Genomic DNA, 15,214 nt, shown 5'->3' on the forward strand with positions numbered 1-15,214 from the left:
AATTTGGTTAAAGTCGACTTCGACTTGGTCTGTTAATTGAATAAATCATTTGTGAACGTAAATTGTAATTGAAACGGCACAACTTGTATAGGCTGATATATACAAGTAAGAATAAATCATGCTCATAATAGATAATACGACATGTTATTTAAATCAAACATAATTATTTAAAGATGCACAATAAATTATATAAAGATATTTATATAAATTCTAATTTGTTAGTCAAGATTTGTAGATAAAGTTATAAGATATAGGGCCTCTTTGGGATTGCATTAAAAGTTTTAAAAAGTACTTAAATATCCTTAAAAGTTTTTTAATGGAAAAATTAGGTTATTTAAGATATTGATGTACATTTTAGTCTCAAATAAGTTAAAAAATATGTTTGAAGAAAATGATGTTTTTCCTCAAAAGTATTTTTTTGAATAATGCGGAATGTAGTTCCAATTTTAAAAAGAGTGTCAAAAGGCGAAAATACTCGTACAAGTTTAAAATAGTTATCACTTTCAAGGAGATGGTAATAATTTTTAAAAAAATAAGTGATCTTTATGTCATTTCTATCTCATAAAATACTTTTTTTAATTTATTTCCAAACAAATGTAACATGTTTGAAATTGCTTTAAATATATAGTAATCAAACATTAAATAACTTTTTAATAGTAGAACTTATATTACTTAACTATAAACTATAAGCCTTAAGGAAAAACTTTTTTTTTTTTTTTGAAATCGAAACATTTCTTCTTCTATTCATCAAAAGTTGACAATACAATCTTGTCCTGGAGTATAAGACTGAAAAGGCCCTCTGGACCATCTTCTATCCATACTACCTCCTCATTTACATTGTATGCATAATTTGCTAAAAAATGTGCTATCTTGTTTGCTTCTCTATACGTGTGTGTAATTGACCACATAGGTCTATGTACTAACAGTTCTCTGCAGTCTGCTATCACTTGACCATTCCACTCCCAGTTTTCATCTGCACAATTTACAGCCTTAACAACCTCCAGAGCATCCCCTTCAAACATAGCCTCCCCAATGTTGAGTTTTGAGCACAGCTTCAAAGCTCTCCACAAAGCTTCTGTTTCAGCAACCACAGAAGAATTAACATGTATTTTTTTCAGACAAAGAGACACTAGAACATCCCCTGCTGCATCTCTTATAATCACACCAGCACCCATCATCTTGTTTTTCTTGTCATAAGCTGTATCCCAATTCACTTTTATTACTCTTTCCCTTGGTGCCTTCCATTTAGCAAGCTCTCTGTCTCCTCTACTGTTATTAGCAATTCTGCTGCTACTCGTTTCTCTACTGATTCCTTGAGCACTTAGATACTCTCCTCCATGCTATGTTTGGCTTGGATAAAAATAGCTTTTGGGCTAGAAAAGCCATTTTCAAAAACAAACTTATTTCTCCTCAACCACATGTTTCGGAACACAATAGATATAAGGCCCAACTCTTCTTCATTCAATCTCTCTGCCATCTTCCTCCATACTACCCCAAAATCCTCTTCTCCATAAACCCATTTCTGCAAAGAGGAGGTGAGTAAGTCTAACACCACCTCTAGCCACTCCTACTCCCCTTAACTCACCCCTTTCTTCAGCCCCATTAATGAGATTACGCAGCCCTTCAGCACATAAAAAGAAGAGGGAGAGGGAGAGGGGATCCCCCTGCCTCAAACCTCTTGTTGATTTAATCACTTTCCCTGCCTCCCCATTAACCAATACAACATATGAAACCGTGGTAACACACTCCATTACCCTTTTCAGAAAGGGCCACTCCACCCTGTCATAAGCTTTGGAAATATCTAATTTCAGTGCCATGTTGCCTTCCTTACCCTTATGCCTAGTTTTCATAGTGTGCAAGGTCTCATAGGCCGCAATTATGTTATCTACAATCAGTCTTCCCGGTACAAAAGCACTTTGATGCTTTGAGATTACTGCATTCAACACCTTCTTCAATCTGTTTGCAATAGTTTTAGCAATCAATTTATATAACACATTGCATAGGCTTATAGGCCTGTAATCCCCCACCTTCATTGGCTGTTCAACCTTTGGAATCAATGCCACATACGTGAAATTTACAGATTCTACCATCTTACCACCATTTAAGACACTCAAAGATGCCTCACAAACCTTCTCCCCCACTGTGCTCCAAAAAGATTGGTAAAAACGTGCACTAAACCTATCGGGTCCAGGAGACTTGTAGGGCCCCATCTGTTTTAAAGCAGCTTCCACCTCTTCTCTAGTGAAACTCTTCTCTAGATCTTCCACCATGCTACTTGTAACCCTTGATCCCATTGAGTGCAAACATTCCTCAATCACTTTTCTAGAAGGTTGGCCTGACATATATACTTCAGCAAAATGCCCTCTAAAAGCCTCAGAAATCCCCTCTTGATCTTCTTTTACTTCAGATTGGGCATCCACAACAGACAAAATCTGATTTTTCTTCTTCCTTTGACTAGCACACGCGTGGAAAAACTTTGTATTTTTATCACCTAAACAATACCAGTTTCTTTTTGCCCTTTGCTTCCACCTTATATCCTCCTGCTCCAACAACTTTCCTACTTCCAATTGTATCTCGTGTAACTCAACAGTATTTTGTGGCCTTTCCCTTTCATGTAACTTTTTAATCTTTTCAGTTAGCCACTCTATATTTGCATTTCTTTCCTTATCAATCTTCCTGAAACCATTTGCCAACCTGCCGCTGCACCTCCTTAGAAGCTTCTGCACCTCCTTCATAGGTTCAAGAGTCACCTGTTTTTCAGACCAAACCTGTGCCACTACCCTTTCACATTCATCCTCCTTCAGCCAACTTGCCTCAAATCTGAACATATACTTCATTTTCTTCCTCAACTTCTTTGGCCTTGTTACAGATAGAACCACTGGTTTATGATCCGAACATCTAGCAACCATACTCTCCACCCAAACATCTTGGAACATGGTCCTCCAATCACCATTTACTACAAATCTATCAAGTCTTTCTTTAGTGAAAGTATGATCAGAGTGACCATTACTCCACGTGAAAGGATTCCCCACACACCCGACATCAAACAGTCCATTCCTCTCTAAAGCTTCTCTGAATTGCACCATCTGACTTTCAGCTCTCAGACATCCTCCAACCTTCTCATTTTGAGTCAGAATTTCATTAAAATCCCCTGCTACACACCATGAAAACCCCTCTGATGGCTTTAGTCTAGATAAAAGTTCCCACGAAAATCTCCTTTTTCCCACCTCTGGATGCCCATAAAACCCAGTAAACCCCCAGACTTTACCATCCTCTTCATGAATTATTGCACTCACATGCCATTGAGAATAGCTAATTATTTCCACCTCATTCTTAATTTTCCAAAACAGCACTAAACCCCCTAATTTTCCAAAACAACACTAAACCCCCTTTCCTTCCTACAGGATCCACCACGAAGCATCCCTCCATTCTCATTCTATTTTTTAACACTTCTACTCTGCTAGCCTTTATCATAGTTTCTATAAGGAAAACAACTTTGGGAGACTTATCCTTAACCAAACTGTTAAGGTCCTGAACTGTCCGAGGGTTCCAGCCCTCGGTAGTTCCAACATAATAGATTCATAGCTGTTGGCGGGGTTGCACCATAGCCTCCGCCAAAACATCATCCATCAAGTGCTCCTCCATTCCCAAATCTGACTTCAACTTCTTTTCTCTTCCACTAGCAACACTCACCCCCTCCTTCCCACCATCAAAACTTCTTTTCAAACAATTAACAGAATAAGAGATCTCACTTGAAATACCTTTACCACGAGTCATCCTCTTCCATCCCCTCCCCTTTTGTGTGATGACCTGCTTTGAAGAGTCAAAATTATCCTCATCATTCTCAACCAAATGACTTTCTTGAGACACCACGGCTCCCTTACCCTCACATAGGGTGATTGGCCTAGTTTCTTCTTTTCCCTCTCCAGGATTCTCCGGACCAACATTCCTATTCCATTAAGTAATTATATCTCCTCCTATTTCTTCCACTCTACCCCCCTCCCCCCTCAGTTCACTCCCCTCATCCCTCACATTAAAACCCCCCTCCTCAGCACATTGGCTCTATTTTTTAAGATCCATTTCCCTCATCTCCTTATTTTTTATTATTGCAGGAGCTCTCAGCCAGGATCCAAACTGAAAAGACCCTCCCGAATCTTTCTCCCCTTTACATCCTGTTTACATCCAAACTGAAAAGGAAAAGCTAGATGACCTCATGAGTTTGCCCCCTCAATCTTACTGCTCATGCATTTTATTTTATTAATTTTTAATTTTTACTTATTGATCGAGAAAATAACTATTAGTAAAATTATATATATATTTTTTAATGATTAAAAATGTCAAAAAAATACTTAAAAGAGCAAAAATAGAACACAAAATTTATAACCAGCGGTAAACGCTGGACGACCCTCTAGCATGATCCAAACCTTAAAGCTATAAGCTATATTTCTCACCACAATCACAACATATCATCCCAAACATGCACATAATACAACTAAACAATCACAGCTTAATACTTATTATTCATTCGAACTGAACTTGTCGACACCCTTATTTGTATACAATCATGTCATCAATCATCCCTTCAAACACATTTTTTTTTTTTTTTTGATATGCTATGTAAGTAGGTTTCCATCGATTTCCTCACTCAAGTAGAAAAAATTATGATATATGAAGATCAAATCAAATTGCTCGGCCAAGCTAGATTAAAATGTCAACATGGACCATCTTCATGTAAACTCTTAAGGTTCTATTTATTCACAAGTTTATGACATCCCTTTAGAGAATATAAATGACTGTCAAACGTTGACTGACCCGAAACTGAAACATGGTAGCACAACTATAATACGAGTATCTATTAATACAAATACATCACAGTAAATATATAGTACTCTACCAACAACGAGGAAGAATTAAGTGGTAACTGTCCATAACTGGGTTTGACCTCATGGATCAAAGTCATATGCCATAACTTAAGGCAGACGATCGAACCTCAAAATTAACCCTATCATGTATTAACACTGCTTGAATCGAAGTTGTAGTTATTGGAACAGAACAGATATTGGGTTTAACCTGCTCAAGTAACACTCGGACAACGAAAAGTAGCATATTTAGATGATCCTGATTGTCAACTCATCTAATTAGCTCCGCGTATGTGCTGAAGTTGACGAAAATGCTTCTGGGCAGCTGCATTACTTGCAGTGCCGACATCTATTGACGCGTTTTCCCCAGGATCTGCAGCAGAGTCCGACGGAGAAGACGAAAGAAGTTGAAAGAGAGTACCCAGAACACAACCCAAAACGGGAAGAGAGGAGCATATGATTGCGGCCTGGCTGATTATTTTCATGGATTCTGCAGTTTTGGTGATCAATTAGCAATAATTAATAATTGCTGGTTATGCTCACGAACTTGATTATATAGCACAGAAGTGGTGGAGAATATTTAGTTCAGGACTATTAGCGTGGTGATCAAGTCAAGCTGTGAAATGTCAAGCCTGCTCAATTTGACTCCTGGTCCCCTGGTCCCACACATATGATGCCCCAAGAGAAAACCTCCACTGATTCACTGAACCCTAAATACTATGAAGTTTCCCCTGGACGATGACGTGGGGATTATCCACGCGTTACTTGTCCCGTTGTTAATCTTATGTAAGTTAATTCAATTTAATTTTAAGTTAAATTTAATATTTAAATATTTAATTATTAAATTATTAAATTCATATTAATTTAAAATTTTTTTACACATAAAATTTATAATTTTTTTAATTTTTTATAAATATATTTAAACTCATCTTATCATCTAAATATATTTAAACTCAGTTTAAGTAGATTTCACAAAACTCATTCTACTATCTTAACTTACTACTATTCATAAAGAGTTTAACTCAACTCAACTCAACATACAAATACAACTTAAGTTTTATGTGATAAAATTTTGATGATCCTATAAATAGTAAAATAAAAAAAAAAATATTTTTAAATAGTAATAAAATATTTTAAAAAGAGTTGTATTTTCAAACATATTCTTAATGGGAGCAAATGTTGACAGGAGAAAGATTGTGTAACAAATATTGATTAAGGGATTGTAATTCCTCATCTCTCCTGTCCAAGCCTAGATCTCTTAAGATGGTGATTTAATAGATGTATCGCATTTTAAGCCGCGTTTGATTTGCGTAATTAGTTTACATCTAAATTAGTCAAGGCCAACCGCAGACAAAATTATAACTGATTTTAACTGTGAGGAATGATTTGTATAAATTTTAAATAGATAAATCTCATATAAATTTTTATAAAAAGTAAATTTCACTTTAAAAAGATATAAAAAAAATTATTTTTTATTAACGAGACTTATTTTTTTATAAAAAAATTTATATAAAATTTATCTATTTAAAATTTATATTTAACATTACTCACCTAGGAAGGTGAGCTCACACTTGTTAGTTTCTCAACTTTCGCATCCACGTGCGAGAGAAATATCTATATCAATTTTGGCGCTTCTCTTAACTACCTCCTGCTGTTGGAGCTCAACTGAAGAGAGTCGTTAGATGGCTCAGAAATCAGAATTGAAAAGGAAAACACCAAATGACTACGATGCCCGCTTCCCGCCTCGAACACCCATTGTGGCATCGCAAATATAAATCTCCAAAGGGAGGGTATTTCAGGGCGAATGTGCAGGAACTGGATCACAGAAGAGAAAAGAAAGAGAGCCTCTGTAACAAACATACGTATATAAGCAGAGCCTTCAAACCTTCCAAACCGATTTTACTTAGTTAACACTTAGAACAGTGAACAGAGACTCTCTCTCTCTCTCTCTCTGTGTGAGATCGGTTTTTCTTGTATCCTTCACAAGAGCGCTTCAAGAAACGAAGTCTTGCTTGAGAAAGGATCGACACCGATTAGCTTTCGAAGCCATGTCGATCTCGATTCTCGAGGCCTGCAAGAAGAGGAAGCGTAGGCCAAAGCTTTACGGGTTTCAGAACTTCGGAGATCCTGGTTGCCCCATCGACCCCAAGGGCGCGTTCCGCGACAATATCCGGCTCTTTCTTCAAGAATGCGCCGATCTTCATGAAAACGACATCCACGCCATGCCCACCTGGTGTACCCTCCTCGTGCACGAGACCAGGAAATTCGTTGTCCCTCTCTACACCTTTGAAGAGGACGTCAAGTGCTCTCCGAGGCCGCCCTACTGTGATCACTGTCGATGCGCAGGTTAGGCTTGATCATTTTCCGCAACAATTATGAATTTTTCTCTTTATTTTCTCAGATGACTTTCTGTAATATGCTTTGGGGTTTTGGTCTTGGGAATTGGGGTTTTCCTTTTAGCTGTTCCTTTGCCACTTTCTTGGGGTTTTCTTATAGTAATTCGGTTGAACGAATCGGATTGTGTCCCATACCAAATAATTCGGTGTTTTGGTTTTGGACATATATAGAAATTTTCGGCTAATGAGTCACCGTTCTGTATCTTTTTGTTCCTTAGTTTGGAAGTCTTTTTTATTGCCTGAAAAAAGAACCCGAAAATACTGATTAGGTTGTTTTCATGCTGATGTAAGAATTAGAGCTTCTGAGTCTCTCTTGGATTTGTTCTTCAGGTTGGAGTAATCATTTTGTATCGAAACGAAAGTATCATTTGATAATTCCAGCGGATGAAGATTGGAATAAGCCTCTGGATGATGACCTCATTGATCTCCAGAACCATCTGTTGCATGGTCTGATACACTGCAATGGGTTTGGTCATTTGATCTGCATTAATGGAATTGAAGGAGGTTCTAAGTATCTGTGTGGCAGAGAAATCATGGATTTGTGGGACCGAATTTGCACAAATCTTGGAACCCGGTAACCAAAAGCACCATGATCATCGCTTTGTTTTGCATTTATAATTGTTAAAGACTCTGAATTTGAGGTTGTTTATTTATTCTCTTGCAGGAAAATAACAGTTGAGGATGTATCAAAGAAGAGGTCGATGGATCTTAGGTTACTCTATGGTGTTGCTTATGGACACTCTTGGTTCGGTAGATGGGGGTACAGATTCTGCCGAGGAAGCTTTGGAGTGGCAGAGCACAATTATGATAGAGCCATTGAAGTTCTTAGCTCATTGGAACTTGACAAGACCATCCAAGATTTTAGTACCATGGAAAAACGCAGAGAAATCAAGCAACTAATTCTTCACTACAGATATATGAGCGAAACCCAGCTGGTAACAATCAAAGATCTTCTGAGGTTTATGCTGACAATCAAGTCTCGTGCCCCTCTACAAATAAACAAACCTGCTGCTGCTCCTCCAACTTCCAATTCAAAACCTTCAATCCGGAACAAGCCTTTGGTGAAGGAAAAATCATTGAAGTATAGAAGTTTCACTGCACTTGCCAATATGGATAGCAGATGGCCTGCAAGGAGACTAGAATATGCTGCAGAAGTGATTGTAAATGCATTAAAAGTGAAGAAAGAAGGCAAATTCTGCCATGGTGGGATGACTAGGCAAGATCTGAGAGATGCAGCCCGGCTTCACATTGGTGACACTGGTCTGCTGGATTATGTGCTAAAATCAATGAACAATGTTGTTGTGGGAAATCACATTGTGTGTCGTACTGTTAACCCAACAACTCGGATTTTGGAATACTCAATCAATGAGCTTGGAAATGAGGCCATCTCTGAACCAGAGATAGAATTACTTCCAAAGCCCCTTCCAGCATCGACTCTAGTTCCAGGCTTTGATGTACACAGTGATTTGGTTGCTGTATATAAGAACCTACTACTGGATTACAAAAAGTTAAATTTGGTCGAATTAGCAACTCAGGTAGTTCTGGACAGCAAGCATTTTGTGAAGGAGTGGCCATTTACTGATGAAGCAGATCAGTATCTGAGATTTATTTGCCGACTGTTGCCAAGTTTTTACGATATAGAAACTGAATTAAATGGGAAGTTTCCACCTGGGGAAATCGTTGTAGTTCCACTGCATGCAACAGTTGGAGAGTTGAAGCAAGCGGTGGAGAATGCACTGAGGGACACGTACTGTATAACTGAAGGATTTTTGGTGATAGAGATAAAAGAGCTGGAGGAATTGGAGGACGGGGAAGTGCTGTTTGGAGCGGTAGAGTCGGGTGTGGAACTGTGTGTGAGAGGGAGAGGGATAGATTTGGAGAATCGTTTGAGATACCAAAGTGGGGCTGACACTTGGATGGTGAGATGCGAATGTGGGGCTCGAGATGATGATGGGGAGAGGATGGTGGCATGCGACCTTTGTGAGGTGTGGCAGCACACTCGCTGCTGTGGCATTGAGGACACTGAGGCTGTTCCACCGCTGTTCGTGTGCTCAGGGTGCTGTGTCTCACTTGGGACACTAAAAACTGAAGCTTCCTGTGCTTTTGAGTGTTCTGATACTTTGCTCATGTCTACAGACACTTTTGGACTCGAGCTTGGGTATTAAGCTTGGTGCTGTGAAATGCCGTGATCATGACTCATGATGATTGGTTGCTATATCTTTCTAATTGTCACATGATTAGAGCTAGTAAAAACAGCACCAAGAAGGCGAGAATTGCCCTTTCTCGCTGTTTCCGATCTCGAAGGTTTTTAACACCTTTTTTTTCCCATCTCAAAGGTCTTTTAACACCTTTTCTTTCCCATCCAAGGCAAGAATAGCTTGTTCTTTCCTTTGTTCATATAGGAATATGACATCAATAAAATTACATGATACCAAGTGCAGGATAGTAAAATTTTGTTTACGCCTCCAATTAACTTGCATAAATGTATGTAATCTTTCAAGTGTCCATGAAGTTCTTTTTGTTTTGTTTTGCTTTATTTACTGTGCTAGTGACCGAGTTTGAGTATACACAAGTCTTTTCCCTGGCATTGAATATAGATGACTTGTAAGATGGCTTTTATTATTATTATTATTTTGGCCAGCAAACAGTTTTTGAAGATTCACCGATACAATCAGCATCATCATGATCAGTAGCATGGCAAAAGATTGAAAGAGTCTTGTTTGCTTTTGAAGATGAGTTGACTTAGCCCAGGTGTAACGCCCCAATGGAAAGTCCAAATCACATGGCCTATACTCTAAAAAGACTAGTTAAGGATACAATTGGAGCTCCATTGAAACCTTATAAAGAACAAGAATCTCTCATTTCCAAGTAATGTGAGATCCCATACACCACCTACACTTATCCATATCATATGGGGTATCACAATCTACCCCTCTTAAATTCCCAACGTCCTCGTCGGGCCTGTTCATTGTAGGTGGCACGGCTCAAGTCCCACATTTCTGGTTGAGATAATCTTTGATACCATTTGTAACGCCCCAATGGAAAGCTCAAACTACATGGCCTATACTCCAAAAGGACTAGTCAATGATACAATTGAAACCTTATAAAGAGCAAGAATCTCTCATTCTCAAGTAATGTGGGATCCCATACACCACCTACATTTATCCATATCATATGGGGCATCACACCAGGCTATAACAAATATGGCCTGTAGCGGCCAACTTATTTTCGGCAAGATAAAGTTTGTGGTAAAAAGTGACATTTTTCTGCAAAAATCGAAAATTTTCTGCAAAAATATCGATCATTCCGCAGAAAAAAAACTAATTTAACATGACAAGCTAGCTGCTAGCCCCACCCTAACAAAACTAATTCCTTTTGTAAGTATTTTTAGGCCTAAATTGCTCTGTCTACTTCTATAGTGAACCAGTATTGCTAGAGGCAGTCCTTATATTACGTGGATCTAATCTAATCTAAGAGCTCATTTCATGGATCTCTAGCATTAATTCGAGATCGACTTACTCCATGGAAATAATCAGAGGAGAAAGAAACTCATGTGAGATGGAAAAAGATCAATCGGAAATTTGTGGAGTGAGAGAAAGGCAAAAAAAGATCATTCAGAGTAAAGTAGCGACTTCAAGTTCCTAAAAGTAAAGTGACATCTTGCGATGCACAATTTGTCGTCGCGATAATGATATTCATAGTGGCTTTTAGTTGTAGCAATTGTCTTGTCTTTTCTACGGCAGTATAACTTCGCTACAATAGATAAAATGGCGACGCAGGCAATTTTAGATAACTGTTTAAATTGCGGCTCTCCATTTTGTGACAAAAACATGCGGCTATCCGATTTTGGGTGGAAATACAGTACATCTTTTGCATCTATTTTGGGTGGAAAGAGTAATGCTACAGTTACCACTCATTTTTATCCTTTTCTCTTTCCGCTCTACGTGGCATGCCACGTGTTTCATAATTTTTTTATAAAAAAAAGGGCAAAGCTTGTCTTTCCCGCCCAACATCCCCCCTCCTCTGCTCCTCATTTCCTCTTCAGAAGTCGAAAATTTCCAACTCCCAACAAAAGCCTGCCTTCATTTCCTCTGACTCCTCTGTCAGACGTCCACTAGCATCTAGTCTGCACGGCAAGAGATACATTTTCGGTGCCATCTTCCGACTCTCCTTCGTCTGACCTCCAATCCGAGAGATACATTTCCCTAATTTTCTTCATCTTTTGGGATTTGTGATTGACTGAGCGGGCATTCAGCCATGGCCATAACCTTTAGTACTCTTAGCTAATTAGTGTTAGTGTTATGTGATATTGAGACAAACTCTAGTTTATTTTGAATGAAAAACCTATGATGCATGTGATATAGAACATGGTGGAGTTCGTTTATTCATGCTTAATCCCTCAAGCAGCAAAAGTCCAAGGAATTTGTTCTTACTTTAACATGTAAAAAGACACTGATCTTTTTTAATGCATTTTAACCAAGTGATCAAGAACTCTTTGGTCCCTATTTACTTCCACTGAATAAGTAAGACCTTTTAAATGCAATGTTCTGTCACAGTCCCATAGATCATGGAGAAATCATTTAAGAAAAAGAGAAAGTGCAAAAGCTAGGTTGAATGTTTGGATCATTTAAGTTCTGAAACCAACTTTATTAAAAATACAAGTGTAAGGGTCAAATTTTGGTCTTTTAAGCAATGTTCTTTCCAATAGGAGTAAAGAAATGGCAACGAATCATTAAGAGGAAAAAGACAATAAATTTCTCAGGTTGTAGTCGCAACAACAATAATTTGTAGGGATATTATGATCCCCTTGCTCTATCTCTCTCTTTAGTAAAACAAAGGGAATTTTTTTGTTGATCCCACACTGGGTTTCTCTAGCTTGAAGGCTTGACTTGAAGATGAAATGTGAAGACGAAGATGAAATGAAATGGGTTTCTGTGGCTTGAAGACAACGAAGCTTGAAGATGAAATGCGAAGACGAAAACGAAATGAAATGAGTTAGTCAATTGTTTTGCTGAAATCAAGTTAAAATTGAAAGATGGAACACATAGCACATTGTGCAATACCAAGGTGTTGGTGAGTTTGACAGTGCTTATGTGAGAAACATGTGTTGTGGTACCATTGGGAAGTCTTACCACAAAGGAAACATTGGAAGTAATGGCTAAGAGAAATGATGTGCTACAGACCATGTGGTTTGTAGCACCAATGTCAATTATCCATGGTGTTTGATGTGCTTTGTTGTGTGCTTGAGTAGATGAAGTGAGGCAAAAATGAATACCATTCATGAGAGAAGGAGAAGAACAATCTGTTTGGACAGTGTTAACTGAGTGGCTGGCAATGGAGGCCTCCTTTGACTGCAATAGAGACAATAGTTGCTGATATTGGTCCTTTGTAAATGTCAGTTTCTCATCTGCAGATGCTGCTGGTTCAATTGAGGTGAAATGAGTAGATGAAAAATTTGGAGAGTTATTCTTAGCTTGCAATTTATGCCCAAGTGGATACCCATGAAGTTTATAGCATTTATCTACCATGTGACCCGTTAAGTGACAATAAGTGCAAAGAGGAGGTTGTGCATTGCCTGCTTTGAAACAGTTTTCAAGAATATGGCCTTGTATTTTGCAATGTGTGCAAAATGGTCTATCATGTTTGTATGAGTTGGGTGGTTTGAAAGGTGTTTTGGATGGGATGTATGGCTGCCTAACAGCAAGTGCCATAGAGTCAGGGAAAGGCAAAACAGAAAACATGTGATTCTGCATTTCTTGTTGCTAAATCACGGAGAAAATTTTGTTGATGGGAGGCAATGGTTCTAACAACATGATTTGGTCACGAGTGACATGATAAGACTCATTAAGACCCATGAGGAATTGTATGACACAATCCCTTTTATATCTATCAAGGAGAACAATGAGCTTTCCACAAGTGTAATCAGGCAAATGATCATATATGTGGAGTTCATCCCATAATGTCTTAAGTTTGCCAAAATAAATACTCACATAATCAATTTCTTGGTTCAAACTTGTCAAGGCCTTTTTCAATTGAAAAATACGATGGCCATTTTGTTGAGTAAATCTATCCTTTAGCTCAATCCAAGTCTATCTAGCATCATCAACAAGTGCAATGCTAGATTTCAGAGAGGAGCTAATTGAATTTTGAAGCCAAGAAACAACAAGGTCATTACAATGTTCCCATGCATCATGTAGAGGGTAAGCGGGATCTTGTGGTTTTAACAAAGTGCCATTGATAAAACCAAGTTTATTTTTGGCTCGAAGAGCTCTGCACATAGCTCTGGACCAAGTGGTATAGTTTTTTGTGGTGAGGTGGTCAGGAACCAAAGGAATAGAAGGGTTGTCCCCATGGTTAAGTCTATAAGGGTTGATGATGTTGGTGAAGTCTGTAAATAAGGTGTTTGAGTCGTCAGCCATGGAGAAAAAAAATTCACTCTTATGGCTCTGGTACCATGTAAGAATAAAAAGAAAAGCAAAAGGAAGAAGAAAAAGAAGAAGACAAGGAAGGATTGCCAAGAGTGAAAAGTTGATGAAAAATGCTACAATCTTTCATTCATGCCATGTGCTCTTTACAAGGTATTGCTATCTATATATAGCAAGTAATCTAGCAGACTAGGAATAATAATATTTGTACAATTTATTGACTAATCTTGTAAATACAGAAAAATACATGACACCTCATCCATTTGAGGGACTTTCTAGTAATTTACTTACAAAGGAATCTTCACTTGTTGGTGTTGAATGTAATATTGGTTGCTGCAGCAAATCTGGTGCAGTGTTGTTACCACGAGTGAGGGGATTATTCTGATCCTGCAGCTCCAAGGTAGTGGAAGGTGGTGATGCATGCTGCTCCAATAAAGAATGGGAGCCTCTGAGAAATGCTGATGTACAGAGGCACAACCCCTCTCGAGGCAATGAAATTGTTGAATGGACCTTTAAAGTTTATGGAGGTCATAACAATGGTTATATTCATCACCATCATTCTCACTGCAAATGTAGCCATTCCACCTCCAATGTCGAGCTCGATACGTATCGTGCCGAGCTTCTTCATTGCCAATACTTCGTCGATACTAAAGTCAAGTCTGCCATTACCTTTAGACGAGATCCAATGGTTTTTCTCAAGTCCTTGAAGATCGAAACAGTCTTTGCAATCGTTGAAGCCCTTCTCCCTATGTTTCCGGTTAACGAGGCAGTTGTAGTTCTTGCAATTATAAGCCGTCCATACAACGGAGCTGTCGGGCAGTGTGGTCCACAAACTGGTCGAAAAAAGGTAGGGTTCAACGTATTTCAGAGAGGCGGCAGGGCGACAACGATGTCGAGGGAGTGGCTCACAGCCTTTGAGAAGGAGCTTTTGGGCATGGAGCTCGTCGTCAGGACATGAGCCATTCACTTCGTAAGCCATGAAGCGAAGTCCAGGGTGCAAGCTTGGCTAGCTGGGGGGTAAATGGTGTCGGAATCAAAGTTGAGATTGTAGCCAAGTGGAAGCATCTATCCGGATGTGAAAGCAAGGAATTCCGGCGGGAGCTCCATAGCAGAAACTTCAAAGGCATCGGCTGTTTTAGAAGAGTACTGATCAATATCCGTGGTGGCTGAGTTGGAGGAGGTGGGGTTGAAAGGGTAAGAGGCCGAGGAGTAGAAGATAGAGGAAATGAGCAAGCTGAGAACATTTGTCGACAATAGGACAAAAAGGAAGAATAGATTGGTGTGGAGAGATTTGGGTTTATGAGAAGAATCCATGGATTTTTGTTTCTGTGTGATTAGGGTTGCTTAGAATTGAAGCTAGACATGATTGAGTAGGAAGTGGGTGTGTCTACGCCTTAAAAAAAACTATGAAATAAATGGAATCATAGTACTTGATCTTCTTTTTTATTTTAGGGTCTTTTAATACAACAATCTACATATATATATATATATACATACACACACACACACACACACACACTTAATATATAAATCC

At 38.6% G+C, this 15,214-nt stretch overlaps 2 protein-coding genes and 1 pseudogene across 2 annotated transcripts; 1 reads left to right on the forward strand and 2 right to left on the reverse strand.

Moving 5' to 3' along the window:
• Nucleotides 1-740: 740 nt before the first annotated feature.
• Nucleotides 741-1,175, reverse strand: LOC108987991. Its single transcript, XM_018961071.1, has one exon. The coding sequence runs from the start codon at nucleotides 1,173-1,175 to the stop codon at nucleotides 741-743; it is 435 nt and encodes a 144-aa protein (XP_018816616.1).
• A 5,732-nt stretch (nucleotides 1,176-6,907) lies between these two features.
• On the forward strand, nucleotides 6,908-9,457 carry LOC108987963 (PHD finger protein MALE MEIOCYTE DEATH 1). The gene is made up of 3 exons (XM_018961045.2): nucleotides 6,908-7,205; nucleotides 7,586-7,829; nucleotides 7,920-9,457. Exons 1-3 carry the CDS (start codon nucleotides 6,908-6,910, stop codon nucleotides 9,418-9,420), a joined length of 2,043 nt encoding a protein of 680 aa, XP_018816590.1. The 3' UTR covers nucleotides 9,421-9,457.
• A 4,599-nt stretch (nucleotides 9,458-14,056) lies between these two features.
• Nucleotides 14,057-14,994, reverse strand: LOC108987990 (annotated as a pseudogene).
• Between the last annotated feature and the right edge of the window lie 220 nt (nucleotides 14,995-15,214).

This window comes from Juglans regia, chromosome 1, assembly GCF_001411555.2.
Source record: "Juglans regia cultivar Chandler chromosome 1, Walnut 2.0, whole genome shotgun sequence".
NCBI lineage: Eukaryota > Viridiplantae > Streptophyta > Magnoliopsida > Fagales > Juglandaceae > Juglans > Juglans regia.

What these genes read in the sequence shown, in the direction of transcription:
- LOC108987991 (XM_018961071.1), bottom strand. Translation starts at nt 1,175, where the DNA reads ATGGGTGCTGGTGTGATTATAAGAGATGCAGCAGGGGATGTTCTAGTG.
- LOC108987963 (XM_018961045.2), top strand. Translation starts at nt 6,908, where the DNA reads ATGTCGATCTCGATTCTCGAGGCCTGCAAGAAGAGGAAGCGTAGGCCA. An exon ending in TGATCACTGTCGATGCGCAG is followed by an intron (nt 7,206 to 7,585) that starts GTTAGGCTTGAT and finishes TTTGTTCTTCAG; the next exon opens with GTTGGAGTAATCATTTTGTA. An exon ending in TGCACAAATCTTGGAACCCG is followed by an intron (nt 7,830 to 7,919) that starts GTAACCAAAAGC and finishes ATTCTCTTGCAG; the next exon opens with GAAAATAACAGTTGAGGATG.